The following is a 27,526-nucleotide window of genomic DNA, read 5'->3' on the forward strand; positions in this document are numbered from 1 at the left end:
TAACCATCTACATAATAGTAGTCTACAGCGACAATTCTTTTACTAGACAAGCAGGTATTCATAGATTCCTAGAGAACAACACTCTATTGTACTAGTTCGGTCGTTACTTTGGCCAGCTATCATCGATTTAATGATATTAAGTGTTATAATTACAAGGATGTACTCTATTAAGTGTTATTATATTGTGTTAGGTTTGAATATTATTAAAAATCTATCACATAAAAGCTGGTTATTTTTGCTTATATTGATAATTCAAAAAATATTTTAAGACCAACATCTATTCTAGCATCAAATCCAGGGATTAAAATGAAATTATCCGATAAAGATATAATAAGCTGAAAGACAAAAGAAAATAACAATCTAACCGTTACAATTCAGCGTGTTGTAAGATTATAACTTATGATCTTATAAATGATTTTAAACAAAATAAATATTAATTAAAAGAATATAAAGTAAATGTTTTTTAAAAAAATTATTTAAAGGGTTGCATTAAATTTTTCAAAGGTTAGGGTGAGAAAAAAATTAAAAGAAAAAACAAAAGCGGCGAACCAGAAAAAATTAAGGCACGTGTCGTCTGGATAGGTAGGGCCGAGAGTACCGTCTTAAAACCATCATTTGTTTATGCAAAGCGTTTGCATGTGCCGCCATCATTTTCCAAGAGCTCCTAATTAAGCGCCTCTCAATTAACCATTTAAATAATATTATATATTTTGTAAAAGTCATTTCATCCCATCTCTCAAATTGATTATAATTGAAAACACCGTAGGGAAAAAATACACAAATGCCCCTGTGCATTTCAGTTTTTATTTTTGGTTTTCGAGGAGTAATTTCAATAATTTACTATTCAATTAAACTCGAAAACTCGAAAAGATAAAAATACGTTTAAATAAAAGATATATATGACTTTTTTTGTTTTTAAGAGTAAAAAAAATCATTTTTACTATTGAAAAAAATACGTAGACCAATCAGCTTTTAATTTATTCGGTAATTGATGAAACTACCTCTATATAAGCAAGCCTTGCCAGCTTTTCTCAGAAAGACAGAGGTCGAAATATTGTTCCAAACCACAGTATTTTGAATCTTTTTACACAGTAAATTACTGATTCCTTTTAGCTTTGTAAATTATAAATGTGATCCATCTTAGGTTTTAGGTTATCAGGTTTTCGAGTTAATTTGTTCATTCGGATGGAGTTTCCCAACAACAGTTAGGAATCAAGTCTTTTTGGAAGGAAGATAATGGAAAAAAAGACTACTTAATTTCCCTTCATATAGTTACAGATCCAGATAGGGAGAGCCTATTTTATTTCCTTGTTTAGCTTCATCTCCCCTTGCTTTCCATAACCCAGGAACTTAAGCTAAAGACTCACTTCAAGCACATTGCCTTCCATTGTAGATTTAGTTTGCTATTTCTTGATTTTAAAACCCAGAATAGTATTCTGCTGACAAACATTGACCGCCGCTGGAAAACTCCTTTCTGCTGGAAGCTTAATGGAAACTTATTTCGTTTGCTTGGGAGTGCTGAAAATCACTAGTAGCTGCTGCACTGAGAGTCAAAATAAAGCCAGTGGGTTTTCATGACTTATGAAGCTAACTCCTTGCTCATGAAACACTGTAACTGTTGGAAAACATTCTATACAACCCATGCTAAGATGTCAAAGCAACTCTATCAGCAGTCTCAGCAAGCCAAAGAGCAAAACTTGCAACAACAAATTAACAATATGAACAATTACAGTGGGTTTTAACTACCAGAACAATCACGGACAAAGAGAATTCTTTAAACCCAAGTGCCAGATTTTTTTGATTGACAAATCACACTGCTGCTATAACTATAGAATGACTTTTGATTGGGGCAACGTTTCCATATCTGATTGGTTTCCTGGCACAGTAGCCATTCATCGCATGACACTGCCTAGAGAGTTTATAAAGAGCAAGGTTAAAAGGAGCTTTTCAAATACAATATGGAAAACAAGCGCTCCCTTGTGCATAATACTCCACTCACAAGAGCTTGTTCACGAACTTGTATTCACAAACACTACCTAACGAGTAAAATATTGACGAGCAAGATTAAAAAAATCACCACTCTTGATTTAGACACTTTGACAAGAACCTGATCACTTGTTTCTATGACCATGATGATTCTGGTAATCCTGCTGACAGACCAGAATCCATTCAAAATTGGTAATTCTGATTATACAAAAGCAATTATTCAAAATTATACCGGCAGTGTATCATAGAGTAGATAAGCTAGGCGTGTGCATACTCCATATAAAACTGTACTAAATATTCACGTAAAATTTACTTCGTCTAACCTTGATATAAAAGACTTTAATTAGGGCCGCAATAGCACATGGAAGTTGAAGATTTTGGGAAGTGATTCAGTTACTAATACACCGATTAGGTGCAGAACATTTACATGGTACTTTGAATGGAGCAATCTTCCATATGGGTATATATTACTTTATAAGTGCATGTTATTAATACTTTATAACTGAAGAGGATTATATCTTCCATTTATAAGTCTTCAAACTGAGTTGGGTCTTTAGTATAATGGCACTAAAGTTTTTATACTCGCTCGGGAACCACAAACTGGTCCATTACCGAGTAGTTTGCTCTCTGATTTTGATTTAATGAATGCAATTCAACAGCTTTTTGCGAAAGTTCTCCACCACAAATGGCGTCTTTCTAGCCATGATCATGACAAACACTAATTAATAAGAAAATTTATCCTGTGCCACTGCATGCAAGACTTTATTATAGACTATAGAGATGTGGATAGAGCAGTAATGGTTGTCATTAGCATAAATTCTTGTGACCGTAATGTCTTTCTGGCATTATCAGCGCTAAAGTTATATAATGCCATTTATAATTCAAACGATGTATAATACTTATATATATGGTAGCAATATCATTGAAAAAGTTCTTTCGCCACTTATATTTTCTTTAATGAAGGCCAATAGGCAGTACTTCTATCCCCATCACAACTTGAACCACAAATGTTAGTATAATATCCCGTCATATATACTATATAGCAAGTAACATATCAAGTATTGTTAATTAATCAGTTAATATTATTAATCTTTTTTTAATAGCATATCAAGCTATTACGTAATAGGTACGTTGGATTGAAGACATAACCCTCGTTTTCTTTCTGTAATTTTCACTGCCATGCTCTGGATATTAAAAGGCATACTGATCAATTAGAGCTAGTCTTCCAAGTATCCTCTTTGGTGAAAAAATTATATGTACTAAACCCTAGATGGTATATACATAATATGATAATATATTAATATTTACTTGACCTATAATGTAAGTGAAAGCACAAATAGGTTAACAATAAGTATAGAAACACAGATTTTTGGTAAAAAAATAAGTTAGAACACAGGCATCTTATTAGGAGTTTTATTATGTCTAATTAATGTATTTTGCATCTTTAAGAAGTTTATAACACCTTAAATAGGACATAAATCAATCTCTACTAGGTAATAAAATAAGAATCCCTAATCAAAAAGAAAAATAACATAAAATTTAATTAAACATAAAATAAAGAAAAATTAAAAAAATAACAAAACTAGCTCAAACAGTATCTTTGAGGTCTAATTCGAGAGTCTTCTAGAGCTCGACTAATTTTAGCAAGTCAAGCTTCCTATAAAACTAGGTCTCAGAATCTCTTGATAAAATTTTAGTATGAATCAATTATTGGATGGCTTTTTATTTTTCTTAGTATTAGTTTAGCGTGACCAGATCTTCTATTAGGCTTACCTTTTTTTTATTAATCCATAAAAAATATATGTTAGGTCATCCACAAAATCTGCTTATGACAAATTCTCATTTGATTACTTAGAATCTTTAGTTTCTAAAGTCTAGTTGTATTATGGAATGTTATTATGTATATATATTTATCTTGTATTTACCTTATATAGGTTTCTGATCATGTGTATTAGACTACATGGTTAGTATCATGTACAACCCTACATCTATATATATATATTACAGAAGGGGAGTGCTGCACATTACAGCCTCCATAATATTTTCCAATACTCCTTCTCCCTTAACTTCAACTTGGTATCAGAGCATAATATTCAAAAAAGCTTCCATTGGCGCCTCCCTCTTCTTCTCATGGATTCTACTACTGCTCAATCTTCCTCTCTTCTTACAACAAACATGCCAGCTGCAGCATTCTCTGTTCTCCCTGCAAATTCTTCACCTATGCAACCTGCGTCAGGTTTTTCAATGGCTCCTCCTGGATTTTTTGCGTCTGCACCTATTCCTTCTATTGGTTGCAGCTTTCCTCTAACAATGGCAGCAATACCTTCCTCTGCACCGATTGTTTCGGTACTGCCAGGACTCCCCTCTGCAGCATCAATTGTTCCCAACACACATCTTCATGGTGCTGCTGTAGTCCCTCTCTCAAATACTCATTAGGTTATCTCCTTGAAACTGACCACTAATAACTATTTGTACTGGAGAATGCAAATAAAACCATATTTGTTGGGTCAGGGTGTGTATGCTTTTGTTGATGGATCTTATCCTTGTCCTGCACCCTATGTTACTGCCACCGATACCACAGCTCCTGGTATAAACCCATTCTTTCTCTCATGGAAGCAACAAGACCAGTTAATTATGAGTGCACTCCTCTCTTCTTTAACTACTGAAATTCTACATCTTGTGGTTGACTGTGACACATCTCATAGCATATGGCAGACACTTGAAAAATCCTTTGCTTCACCGTCACATTCAAGGATTATGCAGTTACATAGTTCCTTTCAGGATTTGCGTCAGGGAGATGATTCAGTTAGCACTTATCTACAGCGAGCTAAGGTTCTCTTTGATGAGTTGGCTGCTGCTAGTCGGCCTCTCTCCTTAGAGGACTTTAATCTTTATGTATTTCGGGGCTTGCGGAGTGATTTCAAAGACTTAGTGACCAGCTTGTCTACACGAGCAGAACCCTTATCATACTCTGATCTTCACAGTTACCTGCTCACTCACGAATACCTGAATAAGAGCTCCCTTCAATCCACTCTTGACTCTCTTATGACAGCACCTCTGCTGCCCACACCTTCAGTATTCTCAGTTCAGCGTGGTGGTTTTGGTGGTCCTTCTGGCCATTCCTATCGTGGGCGTGGGCGCCACCGAGGTGGATGGAGAGGCTACCGTGGTGGTAACCATGGCACCTCTGGATCTGGTTGGCAGCAGATGTCTGGGTCTAGTTTTCATCATGGCTCCTGTGAGTCTGGGACTGGTTGGCAGTAACATTCCCGTGGAGTCTCTAACTCCAACCAAAATTTTTGGAATGTTAAATGTCAATTGTGTTATGGTTTTGGGCATTCAGCCAAATATTGTTCTCAATTTACCTCACAGCATTTGCAGGCTACTGCTAACTTGGCATTTCAGAATCCTCAGCTCTCCTCTGTAGGTTGGTTTCCTGATACGGGTGCTAATCAGCATGTGACACCGGACCTCGCTAGTATGACGAGTTCAGAGCCCTATCTTGGCAGTGATCAATTACATGTCGGTGATGGTAAGGGACTGGTTATATCACATATTGCTCAATATAAACTCTATACTCCCAAACGCACTTTTATCCTATCAAATGTTCTGCATGTACCACATATTAAAAAACCGCTATTGTCTGTTCAGAAATTTTGCATTGAGAATAATGTATTTTTTGAATTTCATTCATCTGTGTTTTATGTTAAGGATCTAATAACCAAGGAGGTGCTCCTTTCCGGTCAGAGTAGCGATGGTCTATATGTCTTATCCGAGTCTTCTGCAACGTCCGTACCTCAAGCTTTCCTATCAACGTCTGTGTCATCCACTGCTGATATTTGGCATCGTCGCCTTGGGCATCCTAGCTCTCGTATTTTAGGGTCTCTAGTATCAAATAATAAAGTTGCCTATACTTCGAGAGTTTTTAATTTTAATTGTTCATCTTGTCCTTTAGGAAAAGCATCGCGTCTGTCATTAGGCCTTACTGGTCATAAAACTTGTGCTCCTCTTGAGCTTGTTTTCAGTGATGTTTGGGACCTTCTCCTATGTTATCTAATGATGGTTATCGGTATTTTGTGATTTTTGTGGATGCTTATACTAAGTATATCTGGTTTTTTCCTTTAGCCGCTAAGTCTGATGTGTTTAAAATTTTTCTTCAATTTCAAGCTCTTGTTGAACGACAATTCACCACCAAAATTAAATCCGTCCAAACAGATTGGGGTGGTGAATATAGGAAGTTAAACACATATTTTAAAACCATTGGCATTCATCACCGTCTAATCTGTCCTCACACGCATGAACAAAATGGTACTGTTGAGCGTCATCATCGTCATATTGTTGAAACTGGTCTTACGCTTCTTAGTCAGTGTAAGGCTCCGTTAAAATTTTGGAGTTATGCTTTTGAAACAGCCGTCTATCTCATAAATCGTATGCCTACTGCTATTCTAAATGGTTGTTCACCTTTTGAACGTTTGTTTAAATCTTCCCCTGATTACAATTTTCTTCGTATTTTTGGGTGTTTATGCTTTCCTTTACTTCGTCCTTATAACCGACATAAACTAGATTTTCGCTCTTCCCCGTGTGTGTTTCTTGGCTATAGTTCCTCTCATTTGGGTTATCGTTGTTTTGATTTGTCATCATCTCGTATGTATATTGAACGGCATGTTAAATTTCATGAAAATACATTTCCTTTTGCATGTTCTGAACAGACAACTGCCTTGCCTTCTCCATCTCTACAAACAGCCCTCCCCGCCTTCACCGTTTTTCCTACTCCCATGCCTTCTCCATCTACCCCATTTCTGCCACCTTCTCCAACGCCTGCTCACAGGGTTGTTGCCTCCTCTTCTCCACCTTGTCCCATGAGTAACAGTCCCTCTACATCATCTCCACTTTACTCTACTACTGATCACTCTCCAAGTATGATGTCTGTTTCTCCAGGTACGGTGATCCCATTGTCAGCGGCCTCCTCTCCTATTGTGGTTTCCTCTCGGCCTCCTAACAGTCCCACATCGAGCTCTTCCTCTGGCTCTCCTCCTGCCCTGCGTCTGGTAGTTGATTTATCTAATTTTGATCTTCAGCAGGTTTCTCATAGTTCCTCAACTTTGCCAGCTGACTCCTCTCGCAGCGACCACATGACACTTCGTCCTCGCCAACCCAAACAGGCTCATCTTAGTGTATCTCAGTCATCTGCTAATGTGTGTCCTGTTCAGTCCCCTGCTACCGTGAGTTCTTCTTCTCCTGAACATGAACCTCTCACGTTCAAAGACGCCTCTAAACATTCGGCATGGCAGCAAGCTATGCAAGATGAGCTTCGGGCCTTGCAATCAAATGGTACGTGGACTCTAGTTCCTTATTGTTCCTCTATGAATGTTGTTGGCAGTCGCTGGGTTTATAAAATCAAACGGCGAGCGGATGGTAGTATTGACAGGTATAAAGCCCGTCTTGTGGCTAGAGGGTTCACTCAACAAGAAGGAATAGACTACCTTGAGACTTTCAGTCCAGTTGTTAAGCCTGCGACTGTGAGGTTAGTACTTACTATTGCTGTGACCCGTGGGTGGTTTATTCATCAGCTTGATGTTCACAATGCTTTCTTGAATGGGATTCTTCAAGAAGAGGTGTATATGGAGCAACCACCTGGTTTTTCTCACCCTACTCTTTCATCTCATGTTTGTCACCTGCATAAATCTATCTATGGTTTAAAACAGGCTCCCCGGGCATGGTATACCAGACTCAGTGATTATCTCATTTCTCTTGGTTTTCGTGCCTCTACTGCTGACACCTCTCTATTTATTTACTCTGATGGCCATGATCTTATTTACTTGCTTGTGTATGTGGATGACATTCTGCTTACTGGGAACAATTCAACTCTGCTATGCCATTTGATTATCTTACTGAATTCTGAATTCAAAATCAGGGATTTAGGCTCTGTGCATTATTTTTTGGGGATTGAAGTCACCAAAACTGCCATGGGACTTATGCTCTCACAGCATAAATATACTCTCGATATCATTAGGCGAGCCGGTATGTCTTTGTGTAAAGCTGCTGACACGCCTGCTTCATCCTCGTCTAAGCTATTGCTAACCTCAGATACTCTATACTCTGATCCTACCCGTTATCGACAGATTGTTGGTGCTTTGCAGTATCTCACTTTTACTCGCCCGGATATATGTTATGCTGTAAATAAAGTCTGTCAGTTTATGCACTCGCCTACCGATGGTCATTGGTCTCTTGTTAAAAGAATTGTCCGGTACCTTCAAGGAACAGCATCTTATGGTCTACACATCACTCGGGGGTCCTCTCTTTCCTTACATGGTTTTACAGATGCTGATTGGGCTGGTAGTCTTGATGACAGAAAATCCACCGGTGGCTACTTGGTATATCTCGGCAGCACCCCTATTTCTTGGAAATCTGGAAAACAACGCACAATGGCTCGTTCATCGACTGAAGCAGAATATAAGGCTCTTGCGGATGGTACCGCTGAGATTTTGTGGATTCGGGCTTTGCTGTCAGATCTTCATTTTTCCTCTGATCCTATGACTATCCTTTGGTGTGATAATTTGGGTGCTACCTACTTGTCTGTTAATCCTATCTTTCATGCTCGCACTAAGCATGTTGAAGTCGATTATCACTTTGTTCGTGATCGCGTTGCTAAAAAGGAAATTGCAGTTCGGTTCATCTCCTCCCAGGATCAACTTGCTGATGTGCTTACCAAACCTCTTCCTCATGCGTCCTTCACTTTTTTTCGGTCCAAGCTTCATGTGGATTCTCCTCCTTCAGCTTGAGGGGGCATATTATGGAATGTTATTATGTATATATATTTATCTTGTATTTACCTTATATAGGTTTCTGATCATGTGTATTAGACTACATGGTTAGTATCATGTACAACCCTACATCTATATATATATATATATATTACAGAAGGGGAGTGCTGCACATTACAGCCTCCATAATATTTTCCAATACTCCTTCTCCCTTAACTTCAACTAGTTGCATCAACTTATTTTCTAACTCAAACATAAATAATACAAGAAAAACAATAAACACCAAGTAACATGAAATTTTATCAAATCATCACGTAAAAAATACCCTAATTCAAATCTTATTAGTTAATATTTTCTCTAATCAAAACTCTATATCACAAGTCTTCTAGGTTGCTTATATACTAATAAAAATATGTTAAATAAAATTAAAAAAATAATAAAGAGTTAAATTAATAGAAAAAAAAATCTTAGATCAACTAAAAAAATATTGCAAATTCTAAATAGTAAATTCTCAACCTTATTTAAAGGCTTTTCTAATCTCAAATGGCTATGAAATTTTAATAATTTTAGAATTTTCTTATAAAATTTTAACCAAAAAAATATTATAAATCTTGAATAATAACTTCTATATCTTATTTAAAAGCCTTCTCAACCTGAAATGGCTATAAAATTTGAATTTCATAAGTAGAGCTTATAGAGTTTCATGATAAAATTTTATTATAATTCAACAATCAAATAAAAAATTATACTGGTTAATTATCATTTTGAATATGAGCTTCCATCTCAGCCCTGATAAACTAACGTATTAAAGGGTCAAATAAATTTGGGTCTGCCAAGTAAGTTAGACCGCATTGACGTCAAACTACGCACCCACCATTTCTCTGCATAGCTATAGATGACGTGGTGCTTTTGTGGCCACTCGAAAAGCAAAACCACTATTTTCGAATGTTCCATCGACCCACAGATTTCATTTAAAAATAATTTCGTGCATGCAGCACCATTGTTTCCCTCAATCTGTGTTCTGAAATCGTCTTGCAACATTATGATAATGCCAAAACTCGTTCTAATGATACGATAATGCAAAATTAGTAAGCTGTGATACACGTACTCGTCTAGTATTTGCTAGCTGATCACTAAGTCCTCGTGAAACGCCTATAAATACCCTAGCTAGCTAAGAACTTCTCCATCCCACCAAACAAATTGAGCACTTGGTTAATTTCTTATCTGAGATCTTCACTTTTATAAGTCAATATGTCTTCCATTGGAGTTGCTTGTGCTGAAGTTTACGTCAAGCAAAAACGTCAGATGGAGAAAATGAAGAGAATGGAGGAGGAAAGAGTGAGAAGAGGAGAGAATGTAATTGACGAGAGGACACTTGGTGGTTCTACTTCTACCAGTGGAAAGGGCAAGAACATGGTCCATCCAGGTAATTTTCCTGGCTCGGAACGTGGAGGGAAGCAAGGAGAAGCGAGGGATAATGTGGCATAATTACTAGGGAGATGTTGGTGTGTGCTTATTTGTGTGGATTTGTGTATCATTGGATTTGTTTTGTTTCTTTTTCTCTCAACTTTTCAGCGATCTGTTTATTGTCTCGTTGTATTTCTAGTTTCTTTTAAGTGAAGAAACTGTGTAGTGTGTTTACAGTGTAATCTTTGCACAAAACTCAACTTTGTCATGGTCTATATGTTGGTTTAATCCCTTACCAAACCAGCTTACTTGTATTTTATGTTTCTCTTATGTAGATTAGCTTACTACCTGGTACTGTTAAACCTATGCTATGCCTGGACTTGTAGCCCAGCTGATGGTGACAATGGGTTAGATTTACTAATTTAGTAAAAAATGGAAGGTAAATTTCAATGCTTAATTTAATTCCAAGCTCCGTTTGTCTAAGGTATTTTTCCCATTTTTGTACGCTCACAAGTCACGGCAGAAGTTCTTATAAACGAAAATTAAATTAGTCTCTGATCTGATAAAACACGGCTACCTTAAGAGTTCAAAAAAAAAATCTGCTTCACACGTCCAGATTTAAAGTTTGAACTATAATGATCGAGGAAATACAACTTCAGCAATTCAATTTAAGTTCAAGCTATCAGCTAAGTTTCAGGAGAAACTCTTGTATCTTAAACGAGATAGGATAATATATAGATTTTATTAATACAAGAATTAATGCTTAAAACTGTATGGTCCTGTAGTGGTTGTGGGCGATGACAGCACCCTACCAAGCTGTTAGTGGTTGTCTAAACGACAAACGACTGCCTGGTGTGCACACACGCTTTGATTTCATTATCACCTCTTAAAAATATCGAAATCCTATGCTTTAAATTTTTTAGGCTAAAATAGCTATTAAGTTTATGTTATTATATATTAACACCAACCTATAGCATGTGGGAAAGGCACTATATGCAAATGCCTTTGGAACAGTGGAAGTATTGTTTTAATTGTATTTCTCAAATAAAATAAAAATTCTCTATTAAGGGTACTATGTTCTTTTCACAAGGTCCATTTTTTATTATAGAATTAATCAAGAGAATTTTGGTTTTTTTTTTCATGGTAAAATTATTTAATTACCTTTTAAAACAAAAAATTAGTTAACTTGTTAACAAGAACCTAAAGCATGTGGGAAAAGTATTATAGAAATGTCTTGATTTACTATGGATTAGAATAATAAAATTACTATTTTTTCCTTAAAAATAATTGAATTGTTTGTTAGGGGCAATATAGTTTTTTTACGGGGTTTATTTAGTTATATATAATTGATTTGGGTATCTCGATCTTTTCATGTATTTTTGCATAGTATAGTTATTTAACTTCTCTTGAAAGCAATATATATATATAACTTGGATATAGGAGCGTTTTTGAAATTTCACTTTTCACAACATTGTTAAGTAATTGTATTTCTTTTAAAATAAAAAAATTCTTTAGCTTGCCTCAAAGGATTTATTCATACTTTCATCTTGGTTTTTTATGATAATCATGTAGTCTGAGAGGCATTCTCGTATTTTAATAAATATAAAAAATAAAAATAAAAATGGTTAGTATGTATATTGAACACGCCTTCAAGTAAATCGTTATGTCATGTTCAAGCAATGCATGTAGCGGTCTGCCATGGCTAAAATAGATATTCCTTAGTGTTTTTTGAATTGTCATAGTGGGGCCTACCTTCCTAGGCACTGCATATGGCGTCATTCCATCATGTTAGGCCCCGATTGACATCTTTTTTTTTCTCTATTCTCCTTGATTTTCGTGTTTGGCCTCCTAAAATTTCATAATAGCCTTTTATTTTTTTTTCTTCATATTTGATCCATGTTCTTTCAATTGATTTTTTTTATTTGAATTGATTTATATAATTGAAACTTGTTTTCAATTACATTCTCCTTCAATTTTCTTGTTTATTTGATTTGGTCCCCATTCTTTTAAATAATATTTATTTTATTTTAGATCATTTTTAAAATTGATTTTTTATGATTTCACCCTCCTTCTGTTTTATTGATATTTTTTTAACTTGATATTTTTTTTCTGATTTCATCCTTTAACATTAAATTAACTCAAGTTTAGGAGATTCGTCGATGTTCAGTTTTTTTAGCTCATTTTTTTAATTTAGTTTTATCCTTTAACATTTGATTTAATTAGAAATTGAGCTCTATTATTTTTTTAAAATTTTATTTCTATAGGACTTTTTACTAATTTTAAAAATAACGCAAGTTATCTTGGGTATTTTTTATTTGTTGTTCTATACTAAATTTATTTTTTTTCTAAGATAAAGTTTGGTTTTGAATTAAATTAAGTTAATTGTTTAAATATAAGCATAATATGCTCTTCATGATATTTGTGTTTGTTTAAATATAGCTTTTTTTTGTTTTTTTAAATGAATTTATTGTTGTTGTTGTTGTCAACCTTCAATAGTTGGTTGATTAGAATTTGGCTACCTATTTTGTTTTGATTTGGATTCCATATGATTATCACGATCTTATACTTCGGTAGCAAGTTTCACAGGTTAACCATGGTGGGCTTGGGTCAAGCAAATATGTCGTCGTCTCAATAATTTAAAAAAAAAAACCATATGTCATCTCATATGTCACTATTTTAATGTTTTAAAAGTGTTTCATCTAGTATGCATCAGATATTTTACTTCCTAATATTTTTACATTATTTTTAAGGTTAGAAAAAAATGATCTGACTTGCAGTATAACGCAGACCAAAAATATAATACTTACTATGGAATGTATGCATATGAGTATAATTTCTTACATGCCATATCAATTATATATTTTAACCCTAAAAATGATTTATATAAATTCAACTTAGCTATTTAATTGTTTTATTTGATAATTTGTAGTCTTAAATCATTAAAAAAAATAAAAACCAAATATTATTTCGTTACAAAGAAATTTTTAGATATACGGATTTTAAACCTAAGTTGTTAGGTATTTTTGTCAATATACAAAATTCTATAGTAAGTTAATTCTTTCTAGGTAACATATGTAAATTGTTTTGTTTGCAAATATTTGATTTGCATATGCATGCTAGCTTACTATTAATTAATGTGCAACGTAACATTGAAACCAAAATTTTGCAAATACTTACTAAATTTTAATTATATATCTGAACTTTATAATTATAAAGTTGATGGTGTTTCAAAATTCAAGATGTTTAGGAATATAATTTTTAGTGGTTGGATTGCAAATTTATCGAGTGTTGATTCTATTAAATCCATTCTCTAGAGTAAAGAAAGGTAATTTCTTAATGAGAAAATCTCAATACCTATAAAAAATGCCTTTCAAGTAGATTTGAAGACCTTCAAATGCTTAAGTTGGTAATTTTATAGAGAAAAAAATTAATAAATATGCTAACAAACATTAAATTATAAGAGCAATATTGTTTGTTCTTGTTTTGGTATGAAATGAATGCTTTGTAAGAAAATGGTATATTTATGTAGAAAATAAAAATTGTGATCATTTTATCTAGGTGATTCATAGGATATATATACCTTATGCACCTTGTTCTTTTGGTTGATAAAGAGGACTGAAAAGTCATTTTACCCTTGTAGTATTAATGAGAAATAAATACATTACACGTGCGTTAATAAGAATAAATATTTCTTACATATGTATTAATAGAGGATAAATATATGTTGTTGATGTATTAATGAGATAGAAAAGTGGTAGACTATGAAAGACTCTTGTGCATCTAAGGGTGCACATTGAGTAGGTTCTAGAGTAGGTATGTGAGTAGTGCTTGGGCTTGGGTATGGTGATCGGGCCCACAGGATCTTGGTCTATCAGAAGCAATTATATATATATATATATATATATATATATATATATATATATATATATATATGAATGCTTGGGGAAGTACTTGATTGGCACGTTGAAAAAAATATTCATTAATTTATCTGAAAGAAAAATCCCGGACAACGAAAAGAAATTGCATGATGTTTAGTGATTGAAACGAAATTAACACAATTAGAAATCATTTAGTTATCAAAAAACAAATGGAATTCCTCTTACAAGGCATGCAAGTGAGCTAGATCCGAGACTCTATTTCCATTGAGTGATGATGTAGTACTATTGGCCTTGGGATTATTATTGATAAACTGAAGCTTCTTGAAAAAGCTATAGATGTGTTCACTGACTTCTTCCGGCCTTGCTTGGTTGGGAAAGTGGGCTACTCCTCCCATTACAACCACTTCTTCCAAACGTGGCACATCTTTCTTGAACCCGCCGTTGAGTATGTATTCCTTTAGCCCTGGAAGGTGGTAGTTGATGTCCTGATCACCTATAATAAACTTAACAGGTACTTGGATTTTTACCCCAATCCATGGTGCCATGAGGTCCCAGGTTCTGCAATAAAAGAGGAAAGAAATTAATTGGTTTGGCTTATGACCACCACAGATGAAATGGCAATGTTCAACATCTTGGGAAATTCAGGTCTCATTTGCGGCAGATAAAAAAAAATTGTTAATTTGTTTTGATTTGGATCAAATTTTAGATTTCAAGAGTTTTAGTAACCCGTTGTCTTATTTTAGGTTTTCAAAATATCAAAAAACAATCTCAACCCAATAGTTTAAAATATACTTATATTATTCTCTAATACATCTACTCAAGTGAAAATTTTTTGAGCTTGAAATTTGCACAGACCCACATTATCTTGTGTTTATTTTTTTATTAAATAAATGGGGATGATGAGATTTGAACTTATGACATCTTGGTTATTAAGGCTCTAATATCATGTCAAAGAATAATCTCATTTCAATAGCTAATTAAGTTGTTAGATAAAGTTTAAGATATGATTTATATTATTTTTAACATTAAAAAAACGAGTTTCTTAATTTTTTTTATTATCAAATCTTTGAAAACAGTTGTTTTTATTATTTTTTATGTTTCTACAGAAGTGTTGATAGGTGGTAAAGATGATTTTAAAAAGTTCAGGTGCTCTACGAAAAAATCTATATCGAAACGAGGAAGCCTTATATTAATTATTAGCATCCAGATCGAGAATATATTATAACCAAAAAAGAAAGTGCCATTATTATTAAATAAGTTGGGAATAATTAGAGCTTACTGATTGATGGCTCGATAATAATTTAAAGCTCCAGTGAATCCTTTTTGGTTAAACTTGTTGGCGTAAAAATCGATATCTTCTTCTGAAAATCCAAGAGGCAAGCATGGAGGATCAGGTATGCCTCTGAATCCTGTTTCCTTGGGCACTATTAAGGGATTCGGACCGAAACTTGAAAAGAATATCCTCAACATTTTTGCAGTGGCAACTTGAGCAAAGTCTTTTTCAATCTCTCCAGGGCCAGGTTCCTACAACAGCACGTAGAAAGATTTTTACTAGAATAGGTACCTCTCATTCAAAGAATTTAAATTATTGAATAATATTTATTAACGTTATTATTATATAAGAATTTATCCCAACTCAAGAATTAAGTTATTGGATAATATACTAATAATTGTTTTATATTAGATTTCTAATAGCAGAATATCAATACCGAAGGGTCTCCCTTTAAAAATTAAAGATCACAAATTAAAAATAAATGAATAAAAGAATAATTATTACCTGAAACCTGCAGGCATAGTAATCCTCACCATAAATACTCTTCAAAGCCTCCATGGGGTTAATAGTTTTCGGGTCTCTAGCCATGAATGCAACGTTCAAGTTGACCAAGGCCCTAACCCTGTCAGGTCTAAGCAAGCACAAGTACCAAGCAATCATAGCCCCCCAATCATGGCCAACCAGAAACACTTGATCAATCCCAAAGGAGTCGAGAAGACCTATCAGGTCACCAACGACGTGGAGACCGGTGTACTGGCTAGCTGATTCAGGAGCATCTGTGTCACCATATCCACGAAGATCTGGGGCAACGCAACGGTAACCGAGGGACGAAAGATGGAGGAGTTGGTGTCGCCATGAATACCAGAGTTCAGGGAACCCATGCAAGAAGAGGATAACTGGGCCCGTCCCTATTGAAGCTACGTGCATGTTTATGCCATTTGTGGCAACTGTAATGTGCTCTATCTTATCCATTATCCTTCTGATATTTTCTTGCTAGAGTTGGTGGCGGTTCAAGTGGCTAAAAAGAGATGGAATATGCATGAGATGGAAGCCAAAAGCTGAAATATGTGAATTAAGTCTATGCAATGCGAATGCAACAATTATTTATCCTGTGAAAGCCCCCTAAATATGCCAAGACAATGGAATCCGGTATTTTCTTTTTTGTTTGTTTTGATTAGCTTTCGCACTGACAAAACACAACTAACTTTCCAACGAAAGCCTCAAGCGAAGAAAGGGATGAACACTGCTACAAGTTACCAGCCAAATGCGCTGTGGCCTGTGGGTCCTTCTTTGTATCATTGCTTTTTTGTTCTTTTTTCAGTTTTTGTTTCTGATTATTTTTATAAATTGTTTTCAAATCTTGTCATACCATCTTAATTATAGAGTAATCTATATAGAAATGAGGCTGCTCGTTTATAAGTACAAAGAAAAAAGGATTTACTTGTATATATATATATATATATATAATTCTCATAAAATGCTTTAGTGCATAAAAATATTTATAATATTTATTGGATAAGTTATGTAATTAGCTAGGAGATAAAAGGAAGAACTTATTTAATCTAATTCGATTTATATGAAAAACAATATTTACTAATTCACCCCTTTTATTTGTGCTTGTGATTTTCAAATATATAATGCAATATTTTCCAACAAATTGAGGGAATTCAATGTATGAAAATAATTATAGAACGCAACTGAAATTGATAATAAGTACCAATTAAATCAATTCAGTATATATAAACATATCTACAAACACTACAGTTGGACTAGTTGTTGGGAAAATTGCGGGTGGGAAATTTCGTTTTTAATATTGTAATGGGTAGCATGAAATTAAAAAGCATGTACTGCCAAAGTGTGAGTTGGTGCGGACCGATTATCGAGTTCGTGTAAATGATCAATTGTGTTTTGTTAAAAAAAAAAATGAAATGATTGAAATGGTAAAATAATCGCTTTTTTTTATTTTTAAGGTTTATAGTTGAAGTAAATGAAGATAAAATATAAATGAATAATGGAAAATAAAAATAACTGGAAAAATCATTATCTTGCTAATTAAATATATGCCTTCTCCATCTATTCTTGGTGAACAACCTATTTAGTTTCAAATTTGTATTGAGTTCTACAATACTGCTCGCATGCACTTATCTGCAAGAGAATCAGGTTTTTCCTGCTGATATGATCAGTAATTAATTCCTTTGATGGTCTACACCTGTAAGATTCTTCTTAACCAATATGGCACTCTGCCTCTCATTACATGACCAATTCACCAGGTACTCTTAGAACTTACCAGTCATATAAAGGTAGTCCGGATTATTTCAGGTTGGAGATGGTGCAAAATTAAGAACAACACACATTGGCAAAACATTTATTTCGTCTACTCATTCTACTTTTAAACTTAACAATGTTCTAGTTGTTCCTTGCTTAACCAAAATTCTTGTCTCGGTACATTGATTTGTCAAAGATAATGCTTGCTAGCTCTCTTGTTTTTGACCCTTTTGGTTTTCTATGAAGGACTGTCCAACTCAGAGGCTTTATTTTTATGAGTCAAGTTTTGTTTCTTTAAAACATTATCTCTTGTTCATTATGATGTGTGGACTTCACCTATATTTTCATTCATTCTTACAAATTTTATGTTCTTGTTGATTTATTTTTTGTTGTTGTTGCTTTATTTTATTTTTATCGTATTATCAAATTAGTCAAAATTTATTTTAACTTTTGAATTTCTCTCACTTTTTTAAAGACATGATTGTTTCTTATTTTTCTCAAGGTAAGAAAAATTTGATCCAGTGTCGTACAATTCACCAATCTAGTATTAATTTAAAATTTTAAACTATTAATTAGACAAAACTCTAGAAATGGTTTTATAATTATAAAGAACTTAAAAGAGTTGATGAATTCATTATTCACAAGCTCACAAAACACTTTGAATTGCAAATGTGTTTTGCGACTTTTTTTTGCTTTAACATTTTTTTCTTTAGTCATTGAAATTTTATTTTATTTTTTAATTTCATCATTTCGTATTGCATTGATTAGAAATTGAGCTTGATAAATTGTTTTGATTTTTTTTATAGGGTTATTGTAAAAAAATAATTTGATTTTATTTCTTGAAAAGGATTAAAATGCAAGGACCTAATTTAATTGTGAGGCAAAAATGAAGGATATTTTTTTGTTATTATTCATCACACGTCTTTTTGGGAATTTTTGCCTTCAAAATTCTATCAATTTTATTTTTTGACCTTCTAATTTGAAAATTTTACATTTTTATCCAAGACTTCATTTTCTTTATATTTTGATCTCAAGGTTTAAGAGATGATAGATAAAGTTGCTAGAAATGACAAAGAAAAGGGAAAGTTATTGGTTGGCTATATTTTGACAATAAAAAAATCAATTTTGGTGTCAACGAGTTATATTCGACAAGAAGAGTTCTATTGAGGTATTATTCAATCTTCATCTTACCAGGAAAAGTAAATCAGGTTAAGAAAGAGCCTTTTTAGTTTGAATTTGTGTTTTCAACTAGCTTAGGTGTGTTTTAGTTGAGAAATTGATTTCAAGAAATTCTAATGATCTTTATTGAGTGTTTTAAGGTGAGAATATTTGAAAATTAGTTTTTTTTTATCAAAAGAACCTAAATCTAATTTTTCAACCAACTCTCTAATGGTCAAAGTCTAGTCTCACAGATGATGCATTGTTTACTTTCTTTTTTAAAAAGAAGTTCAAAAAAAAAACAAATGACGCATCGTCCGTTTATTTTAAAAAAAGAAAGGCCCAACTACAAGTGGCCAGACATGTGTGGACCACCAAGACTCTCATGTCTTGCCTATTTTTACCTTTATTTTTTTTCTCCTTAGATTTAATTACTTTAAAATTAATTAATTAAGAATATATTAGATATATTATTTTATTAAATTCTTAAATTAATTAAGAATTTATTTGAGATATTATTTTATTAAATATCAAATAATTTTTACTCTGTTTTCATATAAGATTACAAGAGTCTTCTTATAACTTTATTTAGTGGCTTTCCTTCACGCAACTATTTTTATTATTATATCATTTAATAAGAAATAATTTTTAAAAAATAAAGTTATTAAACTTAGTCGAGTCTATGAATTGGGTTGTGGGTTTGACAGATTGACTTAAGTTGATACAAGATATATTTGTCTCAATAGTAAAAAAAAAATTAAAGTCAAGTTGAGTTTTAACTGGTTGTCTAAATTGTTTTTAGACTTGTCAAATCGACAAGATCATATCGAATTAACCCCCATACAGTTTAATTTAAAACTAATTACAAGCAAGGTGTCGAGTTAGGAGGTCTCGTAGTTGAACCCCTACATCGAGTTTAATGACACTATTAAAAAGTTTTTCATGATAACTTATGAGTGTTGTATTACTTTTATTCTTTTAATACTCTCATGTGAAAATTATCATAATATTATTTTTTTTATTATTGGATTTTAGGATAATAATAAGATGTTACAAAGGAATTTTAATTAGAAAGATATATTTTGTATCTTTATTTCAAATTATTCAAGTTTTTTTTTGGCTATGTATTATAATTACTTTTGATTTTTTTGAATGACACAGAAGAAAGTTAGATTTTTTTTCTTGAAATTAAAAATATTAATAAAGAAATAAAGAAATATGCTATGAAATTAGTTTGTTTTAATGAAAATTAAATTATTAATCTTTTTATAAAAAAATATTTCTATATAATTAAATATAAGGAATTTGATGGCTTTATGTATTATAATATCGAATATCATAATATGCATATATTTTTAATCTGTATGTTTGAGCTTTTAGTTGGTATTAATAAAAAAAATTAATATTTATTGGTGTATATAATCTTTAATATATTTTATTAATGTATGTTGAATTTACAATTAAAAAAAAACACTACATTAATAATGTCTACGCATTCTATTTTTAAATTAAAAAGAAAAATTTGATGGCATTCGAAGGAGAGCGCCGGCCAATCCATTAGATAAATGATAGTCTCACTACCGTTAGCTACAAACGCCAATGGTGTCGATGTATATTATTACAACCATAGCTATCCATCAGACCGTTCTTCCTAAACATGTACCGTTTATATCAGAAAATTATATTCTGTTTGTACGTGATTGCTTCTCAAATAAAAGGCATCTCCCAAAAATGGGAATCCTATTAACGTCATCCCTTTTCAATAGTTCTGAACTGCCTAAACCTGCTATTTATCAAACAAAACCACCACCAAAAGAGTACTTCAATGGAGTCCTATGGCCAACTAGTGGTTTTAATTACTGGTTGCACCCAAGGTGGTATAGGTTATGCCTTGGCACGTGAATTTGCTGCTAACAACTGCCTTGTTGTGGCCACGGCCAGGTCATTGACTTCCATGAGAGACCTTGATCAAGATAACAGATTTTTTCTCCAAGAATTGGATGTTTTGTCTGATGAAAGTGTGCAGAATGTTGTGTCGAATGTTGTTGAAAGATATGGCGGAGTTGATATTTTGGTTAACAATGCTGGGATTCAATGTGTTGGCCCACTTGCTGAGATCCCTTTATCAGCTGTGCAAAACACTTTCGATACCAATGTTTTTGGTAACCTTCTTCTTCTCATCAAACCTTACTCTTGTTTATTTCATTGATCTATGTATTTTCTGATATTCTTTCTGCTTTTGGGTGCCGAAAACCCAATCAATGAGAATCTGATAGCCTTAAAACTATGGAATTGGAAACTGCAATCCCACTCTTAAATTAGTCTCAGCATGGCCGACAGGAACCGTATGAACGGAACTGCTTGGACTTTTCAGCTAGAAAGATTAGTATCAGCAACTGAATACTTGTGGATTTTCTTGTAAAGACTGTATGCGCTGGCTTGCATACTCGTTATTTTTCTTGAAGCATGAGTATCCTCTCTCTGATAGACACGAACACATGGTGCAGCTTTCTTATAAATTCATAAACAAACCTTCCTGAAATATGGCAATGACAAGTTTATTGTTGTAAGATAATTCTTCATGGATTAATCCACTTCTTGTGTAAGTTATATATGTGATGTCTTTGTTCATGTCATGGCCTAGTACTAGGCTATGACTTCGATAAATGTCTTGCTGATCTGTTCATACTACTTCATAGGTTCTTTAGCTACTCTGAAAAGGTTATATGGACGATCAGGTTCCAATAGTGATTACGAATTTCAGGACTCTCCCTGCATCTTTGATCATGCTTGCTAGCTCTTGATTTGCTGTTGGTAAAACTACCAAGATCTTTTTTTTCCTGTTGTTTTGACTTTACAAATACATGTAGGTACCATGAGGATGGTTCAAGCTGTTGTTCCTCACATGGCATCTAGGAAGAAGGGGAAAATCTTAAACGTTGGAAGTGCTTCTGTTTTGGCTCCTCTTCCATGGGCTGGTGTCTATACTGCAACCAAAGCAGCTCTTCATTCACTAACTGATAACATGAGGTTTGTATGTAGTGAGATGCCTATGTTACTTACCTTCTCCTATCAATCTTCTGGTTGGTATATGCATGTATGTATTAGTAACAAGGAGTTCAAACAGCACTGACAACTCCAGCATGATATTATCATATTAAATTAAGTCGCCAGTCTTCTATAATCATCAACTAATGCGTGGGGTAGAGGATTTGTTAACATAGTTTTCATTAATTATGGCTCAAATCTATAATTAATCTTCTTAAACCTCAGATTGGGAACAACATAACTTTGGTATATCAACAGCAAAGTAAGGAAATATTTGTGTTAAATGCAGGCTTGAACTTAGGCCTCTTGGGATCCAGGTGATCAATGTTGTTCCTGGAGCTGTTAAATCAAACATCGGAAATTCTGCCATATCCAGCTACAACCATATGCCTGAGTGGAAGTTATACAAGCCATTTGAAGCAGCTATATGGAACAGGGCTTGCCTTTTCCAGGGACCTAAGACCACCCCCACCGAAGAGTTTGCGAAGAAGACGGTTGCTACTGTGCTAAAGAAAAATCCACCAGCATGGTTTTCCTTTGGCCAATTCTCTACTATCTTGTCGATCATGTATCATTTGCCACTTTATGTTAAAGATTGTATCGCAAGGCAAGTATTTAAAAGCATGTTTGAAACCAATTCCACACCAAGATTGAGTTCAAATCGTTAAGTAAAATCGAAATCAGTTTGAATTGTACATTTTATTCAAAATGTCTCGACATTTAGTTCCTCCTTGTAACAATCCCGACTTTCTGTAATAGAAATACATCTTTGTGTGATAAGAAACGAGGGTTAATTGTTATAATAAGGGTGTAATTGAAAGAATTAAGGAACTGGGATTTTATTGAATTGACAATTCTGAATAACAAGGATTCAATTGAAAAAAAAAGGCTTTTCTAGACATATTTGAGTTTACACAGGCCGATTATTCCTAATAAACTGATATATGTACAAAATTGGAAATGAATGTGATTCAAATTTTGAAAACAAATCTCTGGACCTGATTGAATTAGCTGTGATTTTCCCTTCAAATTTTAAAAGTATGATATTGGCTTAACAATTTAATATTTAATTAGCATTAACAAATCTTTCACAATGGATTAACTCATCTATTTTTTAAATTTGTTTTATTAAATTTAAATAGTATTTTTAATTTTTTTAATTAAAAAGATAATATTGTAATTCTTCTACTATATTAAATATTCAAATCATTCTCTGTTTTTGGGAGCCGAGAACCCAATCAATGAGAATCGTCCAAAAGATTCACATATTCAGCTGATGATTGAAACCCCTCCTTCCGTCTGAATATACGAGTTCCCAAGCACATTTTGTAGGATTTCAATAACAGACAGCCTGTGCAATTTGTTTGCTTTTTCTTTGGAGTTTCGGCCATTGCTTGATATGCATCTGATTTAGAGTTCCCTATTTCTCAATTTTATACTGAAAAGATTTATCTACCAACCTTCTTTCCTCATTTTATACGCAGCCACAAGTTATTTCAGTAAACCAACAAAAACTAACCGACTGGCACGCCATTACATTGTTTCTCCAAGCATCAAAAGGATATGCAGACATTTATACACTGACCTAATTATATCTACCTAACTAAAAGTACGTTTTTTTCTCTAGGAACGAGAAGGGTGGGCATAGTACTCCATAACAGGTGGTTGATGAGGCCTGAAATTAGCACCCAGAGTTTGTTGAGTTAAAGACATTGGTTGTTGCTGGTTTATTATGGCCCGCTGCTGTGCCAATGATAATGGTTGCTGCTGTGGCATTTGTGATGGTTGATGCGCCATAGGCACCATTGAACTTGCCTGGTAGGGTGGGGGTGGGGGTGGTCCTGGGGGTAAGGGAGAGGTGTTACCATAAGCATATGGGGTCATGATCCCACCTGCTGGCTGTAAATATTGCTGGGAGGATGGGTTAAATTGAGCTTGAGTGGTTGGGGTCTGGTTCGGCATAGGAGGCTGGGGCAACAAAACTTGCTGATATGAGTGTGTTGTTGGAGCAGCAAGTGGCTGTGCTGGCATAAAAACATTTGAATCTGATACGGGCAATGAGTTTTCCGGTTTTGACAATGATTGGATGGGCATGGATGCAAATGAATTTGACAGTGTTGGGGCCTTCGTTAATTGAGCATTTTTTGCTTCTTCAGCTGCAAATGTAGAGAGAACAGCGTGCATGATCATTTGAGAAGAGGAGGAAGCTGCAAGCTTCTCTGCAACCTCGGCAGCAATAGCTGCAGCTGTCCTCTTAGGTGCTTGTCCTGCTTTTGCATTTGAATCAACTGGTACTGTAGTTACAGTGGATGCTTTAGATACTTCTTCACCAATAAGCAACCTTCGCATTTTGCTGGCTTCCTCTACTTGTGCCTGTGCGACCTGAAATTGACAAAAAAAATTAATTAAATAAAACAACTGCTCCATGATTCATCATAACACTAAGATATAGCCCTGATGGGGACAAACAAGAGTCTAGATGGGCAAAGAAGCCTTCAATTAGGATTTCTATGCAGCAATGCTAGGAAGATACATCGTACTGGCCTTTGAAAACATCCAAAATTGAGAAAAATCGTTGATTATGCCAGTGTTATAAGAATGCGAAAGCCAAGGTTTTTCTTCATCGGTAATGCAAAAGGTAAACTATTTGGGCTTCTGAAAACAAGGTGTCGAAAGATAATGCAAAGACATGTTGGTTTTACAACAACACAAAATCAAAGGTTTATTGGTTTGATAAAATGTATAGACAACAGGCAAAAATCTTTCACATTTCAAAAGAATAGATGAAAACAGAAAAAAAATATTTAAGGCTCGGAATGTGCAAAATCCATGCCTGCCTCTGAGCTCGAACTTCCTCCAGTTCAGATTCCTTGGAAACATAAAAAAAAATGAATCAATAAGACAAACTTTAAGTGAATAGAATTGCAAAAACATGTATATCTCATTCATTCACATACACAACAGAAAATATCCACAGAAGAATACAAGGAGGGCTAGACATCCTCCTTTACTGGAAAAGAAAACTAATAGAGAAGAGCTTTTCAATCATGCTGAACATCTGGCTGGATAAACTCCATTAAAAGCCCCTGCAGCTTTGCTCTATAGAGAGGCCAAAAAAAAATTTATCACAGATTCTCTATAGATCCTCTCTGCAAACACCCCATATAATGGCAATTTGTGTATTAATTGATAATTGACATTTAAATAACAAGTGAAGGTGACGAATACCTGTTCCTGTAAAGATTCTTTTAACTGTGAGACAAGCGCTACTCTACATGCTTCAACTGATTTAAGTTTCTCAATAATTCGTTTCAAAAGATTCTCTTCATTCTCCAGTTTCTTGGCCAAAGTTTTTCGTGTTGGATCTTTATCTGAGAAATAAGAATTGCGCTTCAGAGACCCACATCTTTTGAAAGTCAAAACTCAGGCTGTGAAAGCATTTCAGGAGAAAACATGTAATGCCAGAAAAGCTGTGGAACATTTCCAAGAAACCACTTTAATCTTTTTCTATATGAACTTCAAGTTCATTTCTCTTACCATTATTACTACAGGCAATATCAACATCTTTCTTCATATCCCTCGCACGACAAACTGCAGACTTGCAATTACTCATCTCTGCCTCTTCATTGGGCCGCTCACTAACCACCATGTTAAATGCTGATACTAGTTTTTCAGCAGCACCTCCAATGGACAATTTCTGGTTCCCAGTGTATTGACATGACAGTCGGACACATGATCAGGAAAAAAGAATATGAAAATATGTAAACAATACACACACATAAAACCAAATAGAAGACAAAAGGAAACAATGAAAGATCCTTGGTCTAACCGTTCTAATGGATCGGGAATCTCGTTTTGTATTTTTCACAGAGCGTGAACGCTTTTTGCTCAACTCCAAGGGTGGAGGAGCATCTTCTCCAAGCATCACCTCTTTGAGACTCCGAGCACGTGACCCAAACACTGTCCTTTCTTCCCATATATTTACCTGGTGATTATGTACGCACAAGTTCAATAATTTTAATCACCTTTCTGACTTTCTTAAGACATACTACACCATTAAGCACGTAAATGGCATCATATTGGCATCTCATACTTCTTTTGACGCTCAACTAACATATAAATACATCCAATTTCCTTTTGTTTCCTCCCGAGCTTGGCATACGAGGCATGTTTATTTATATTTTATAAGATGCACGCAACAAATCCAGCTAAATGTTGATTGATGAATTCCTAGACTAGCAATAAATAAGGCATTGCAAAACAAGAGGCTGACAAAGAGAAATACATTAAAAAAAAATAGGTTGGAGAAAGGACTCTTAGCCTCAATCGCTAATTGATTATGATGCTCAACATTCACAATAGAAATGCTTTGCTCTCCGGTAGTTTTATGAGAGCATGTTCATGCAGGAAACAAAAAAAGGTGTTCCGTGTCATGATGTTTGAATCAGCTGCCCCAACAGAAATAAAAACTTACCAATCTAGAGACGACATTCTTGCCACGGTCATCACCTTTCTTGACTATATTTTTTAGCGCTGCAGGAAGAACTTTCCAAAACTCATTAACAAATTCGCTTCCTTTCTTCTTACTGTTCTGTAGGATGTCATTTGCAAGATACAATAGAGGTACTTTCTGGAGCATATCTGAGTTGCGGAACTGTTTGTCCCATGCCTCAACAACAAATTCTGCTTTGCTTCGGTGAACTATGCACCAGCGCGACAAAGCTATACCATAAAGTTAAGGTAACATGCATACCAAGTCAACAGAAAATCAAAATAATTACTCAACAATTTCGGTAAGAAACTATTTTCAATGCATATGCACGTTACATAACATTCCTCTAAATTCATGAACATTAGAGCAGAAGTACCAAATGAAACTGAATCAAATAAATTGGCAACACTATTTTCAATGCACTGTCCAATTTTTAGGTCATATAAACAATGATTGTCCTGAAACAGTATAAAACATAAAACAATTCACTATGAGTTTCAGATTTGTTAGGCATATAACTAACTGAAAACAAGCTGCAGAATTCATTAATTAAAAATACAAGAAAAAGGAAGGATACATTCAATACATTGCTGGGTACCATTGACCTTGGAAAGGTTATCTGCAAGTGCCTCTTCACTAAATGTACTATTCATATCTCCTTTAACAATGCCTTCCACCAAACCCTAAAAGAAAACACTTAAATTCTTGAAACCAAGCCAGACCCTTTATAGATCCAATTGAAAACAACAACTTGCAATCATGAATGTATCATGAATGTGAGCTACAGCTAACCAACTGAAAGTTTCAATCTTTAAGCCTTAAAATATTAGCATAGAAGAAAAGGGAGAGAAACGATAGATTGAAGTAGAATGAAAAACAAGCCATAAAAATTGGAAAGTGAGAGGGAAAGGGCGGAGTGAAACGACGACGTTGTAGAAAATAAAAATTAAGGGAAATGATATTTAAGGTTTTTTTTTTCCTGGTATTGGCAAAACCCTAAAACAGGTTCATGTAAAAGAGAACAAAAATCTATGTGAAAAAAAAAAAAAACATGGATAATAAAACAAGGATAGAGAGAAGATAGTTGCAGAAAAGAGAGTGGTGCTGAGGTTTGGGCCATTTGGCAAAAGTTACGGAAATCCAACAGATTTTACTTCTTTTTTTTAATGTAATTGTTTGTTTATTATTTTTATGTCTGTTTAGGAAATTGATAAAAATTGTGTTTTAAATCATAGTTTTCAAATCCGGTTCGATT

General features: G+C 34.0%; 3 protein-coding genes across 4 annotated transcripts; 1 reads left to right on the forward strand and 2 right to left on the reverse strand.

The window, feature by feature from the left end:
- Positions 1-14,112: 14,112 nt before the first annotated feature.
- Positions 14,113-16,407, reverse strand: LOC133694117 (uncharacterized). Its single transcript, XM_062115564.1, has 3 exons — positions 15,813-16,407; positions 15,315-15,559; positions 14,113-14,593 (listed from the first exon to the last, which is right to left on the reverse strand). Exons 1-3 carry the CDS (start codon positions 16,278-16,280, stop codon positions 14,257-14,259), a joined length of 1,050 nt encoding a protein of 349 aa, XP_061971548.1. The 5' UTR covers positions 16,281-16,407; the 3' UTR covers positions 14,113-14,256.
- A 4,118-nt stretch (positions 16,408-20,525) lies between these two features.
- On the forward strand, positions 20,526-22,447 carry LOC133694851 (short-chain dehydrogenase RED1-like). Its single transcript, XM_062116547.1, has 3 exons — positions 20,526-20,893; positions 21,602-21,761; positions 22,069-22,447. Exons 1-3 carry the CDS (start codon positions 20,557-20,559, stop codon positions 22,445-22,447), a joined length of 876 nt encoding a protein of 291 aa, XP_061972531.1. The 5' UTR covers positions 20,526-20,556.
- A 779-nt stretch (positions 22,448-23,226) lies between these two features.
- LOC133693636 (uncharacterized) lies at positions 23,227-27,367 on the reverse strand. Of its 2 annotated transcripts, none has more exons than XM_062114882.1 (7): positions 26,849-27,367; positions 26,254-26,501; positions 25,609-25,764; positions 25,317-25,491; positions 25,008-25,150; positions 24,613-24,648; positions 23,227-24,161 (listed from the first exon to the last, which is right to left on the reverse strand). In XM_062114882.1, exons 1-7 carry the CDS (start codon positions 26,922-26,924, stop codon positions 23,403-23,405), a joined length of 1,593 nt encoding a protein of 530 aa, XP_061970866.1. In that variant the 5' UTR covers positions 26,925-27,367; the 3' UTR covers positions 23,227-23,402. The 2 variants fall into 2 exon arrangements, with proteins under 2 accessions (XP_061970866.1, XP_061970867.1); XM_062114883.1 differs by having other exon boundaries at positions 25,317-25,476; positions 26,849-27,365.
- Positions 27,368-27,526: the final 159 nt, after the last annotated feature.

The sequence above is a fragment of the Populus nigra genome, chromosome 5 (genome assembly GCF_951802175.1).
Source record: "Populus nigra chromosome 5, ddPopNigr1.1, whole genome shotgun sequence".
NCBI classification, from domain to species: Eukaryota; Viridiplantae; Streptophyta; class Magnoliopsida; order Malpighiales; family Salicaceae; genus Populus; species Populus nigra.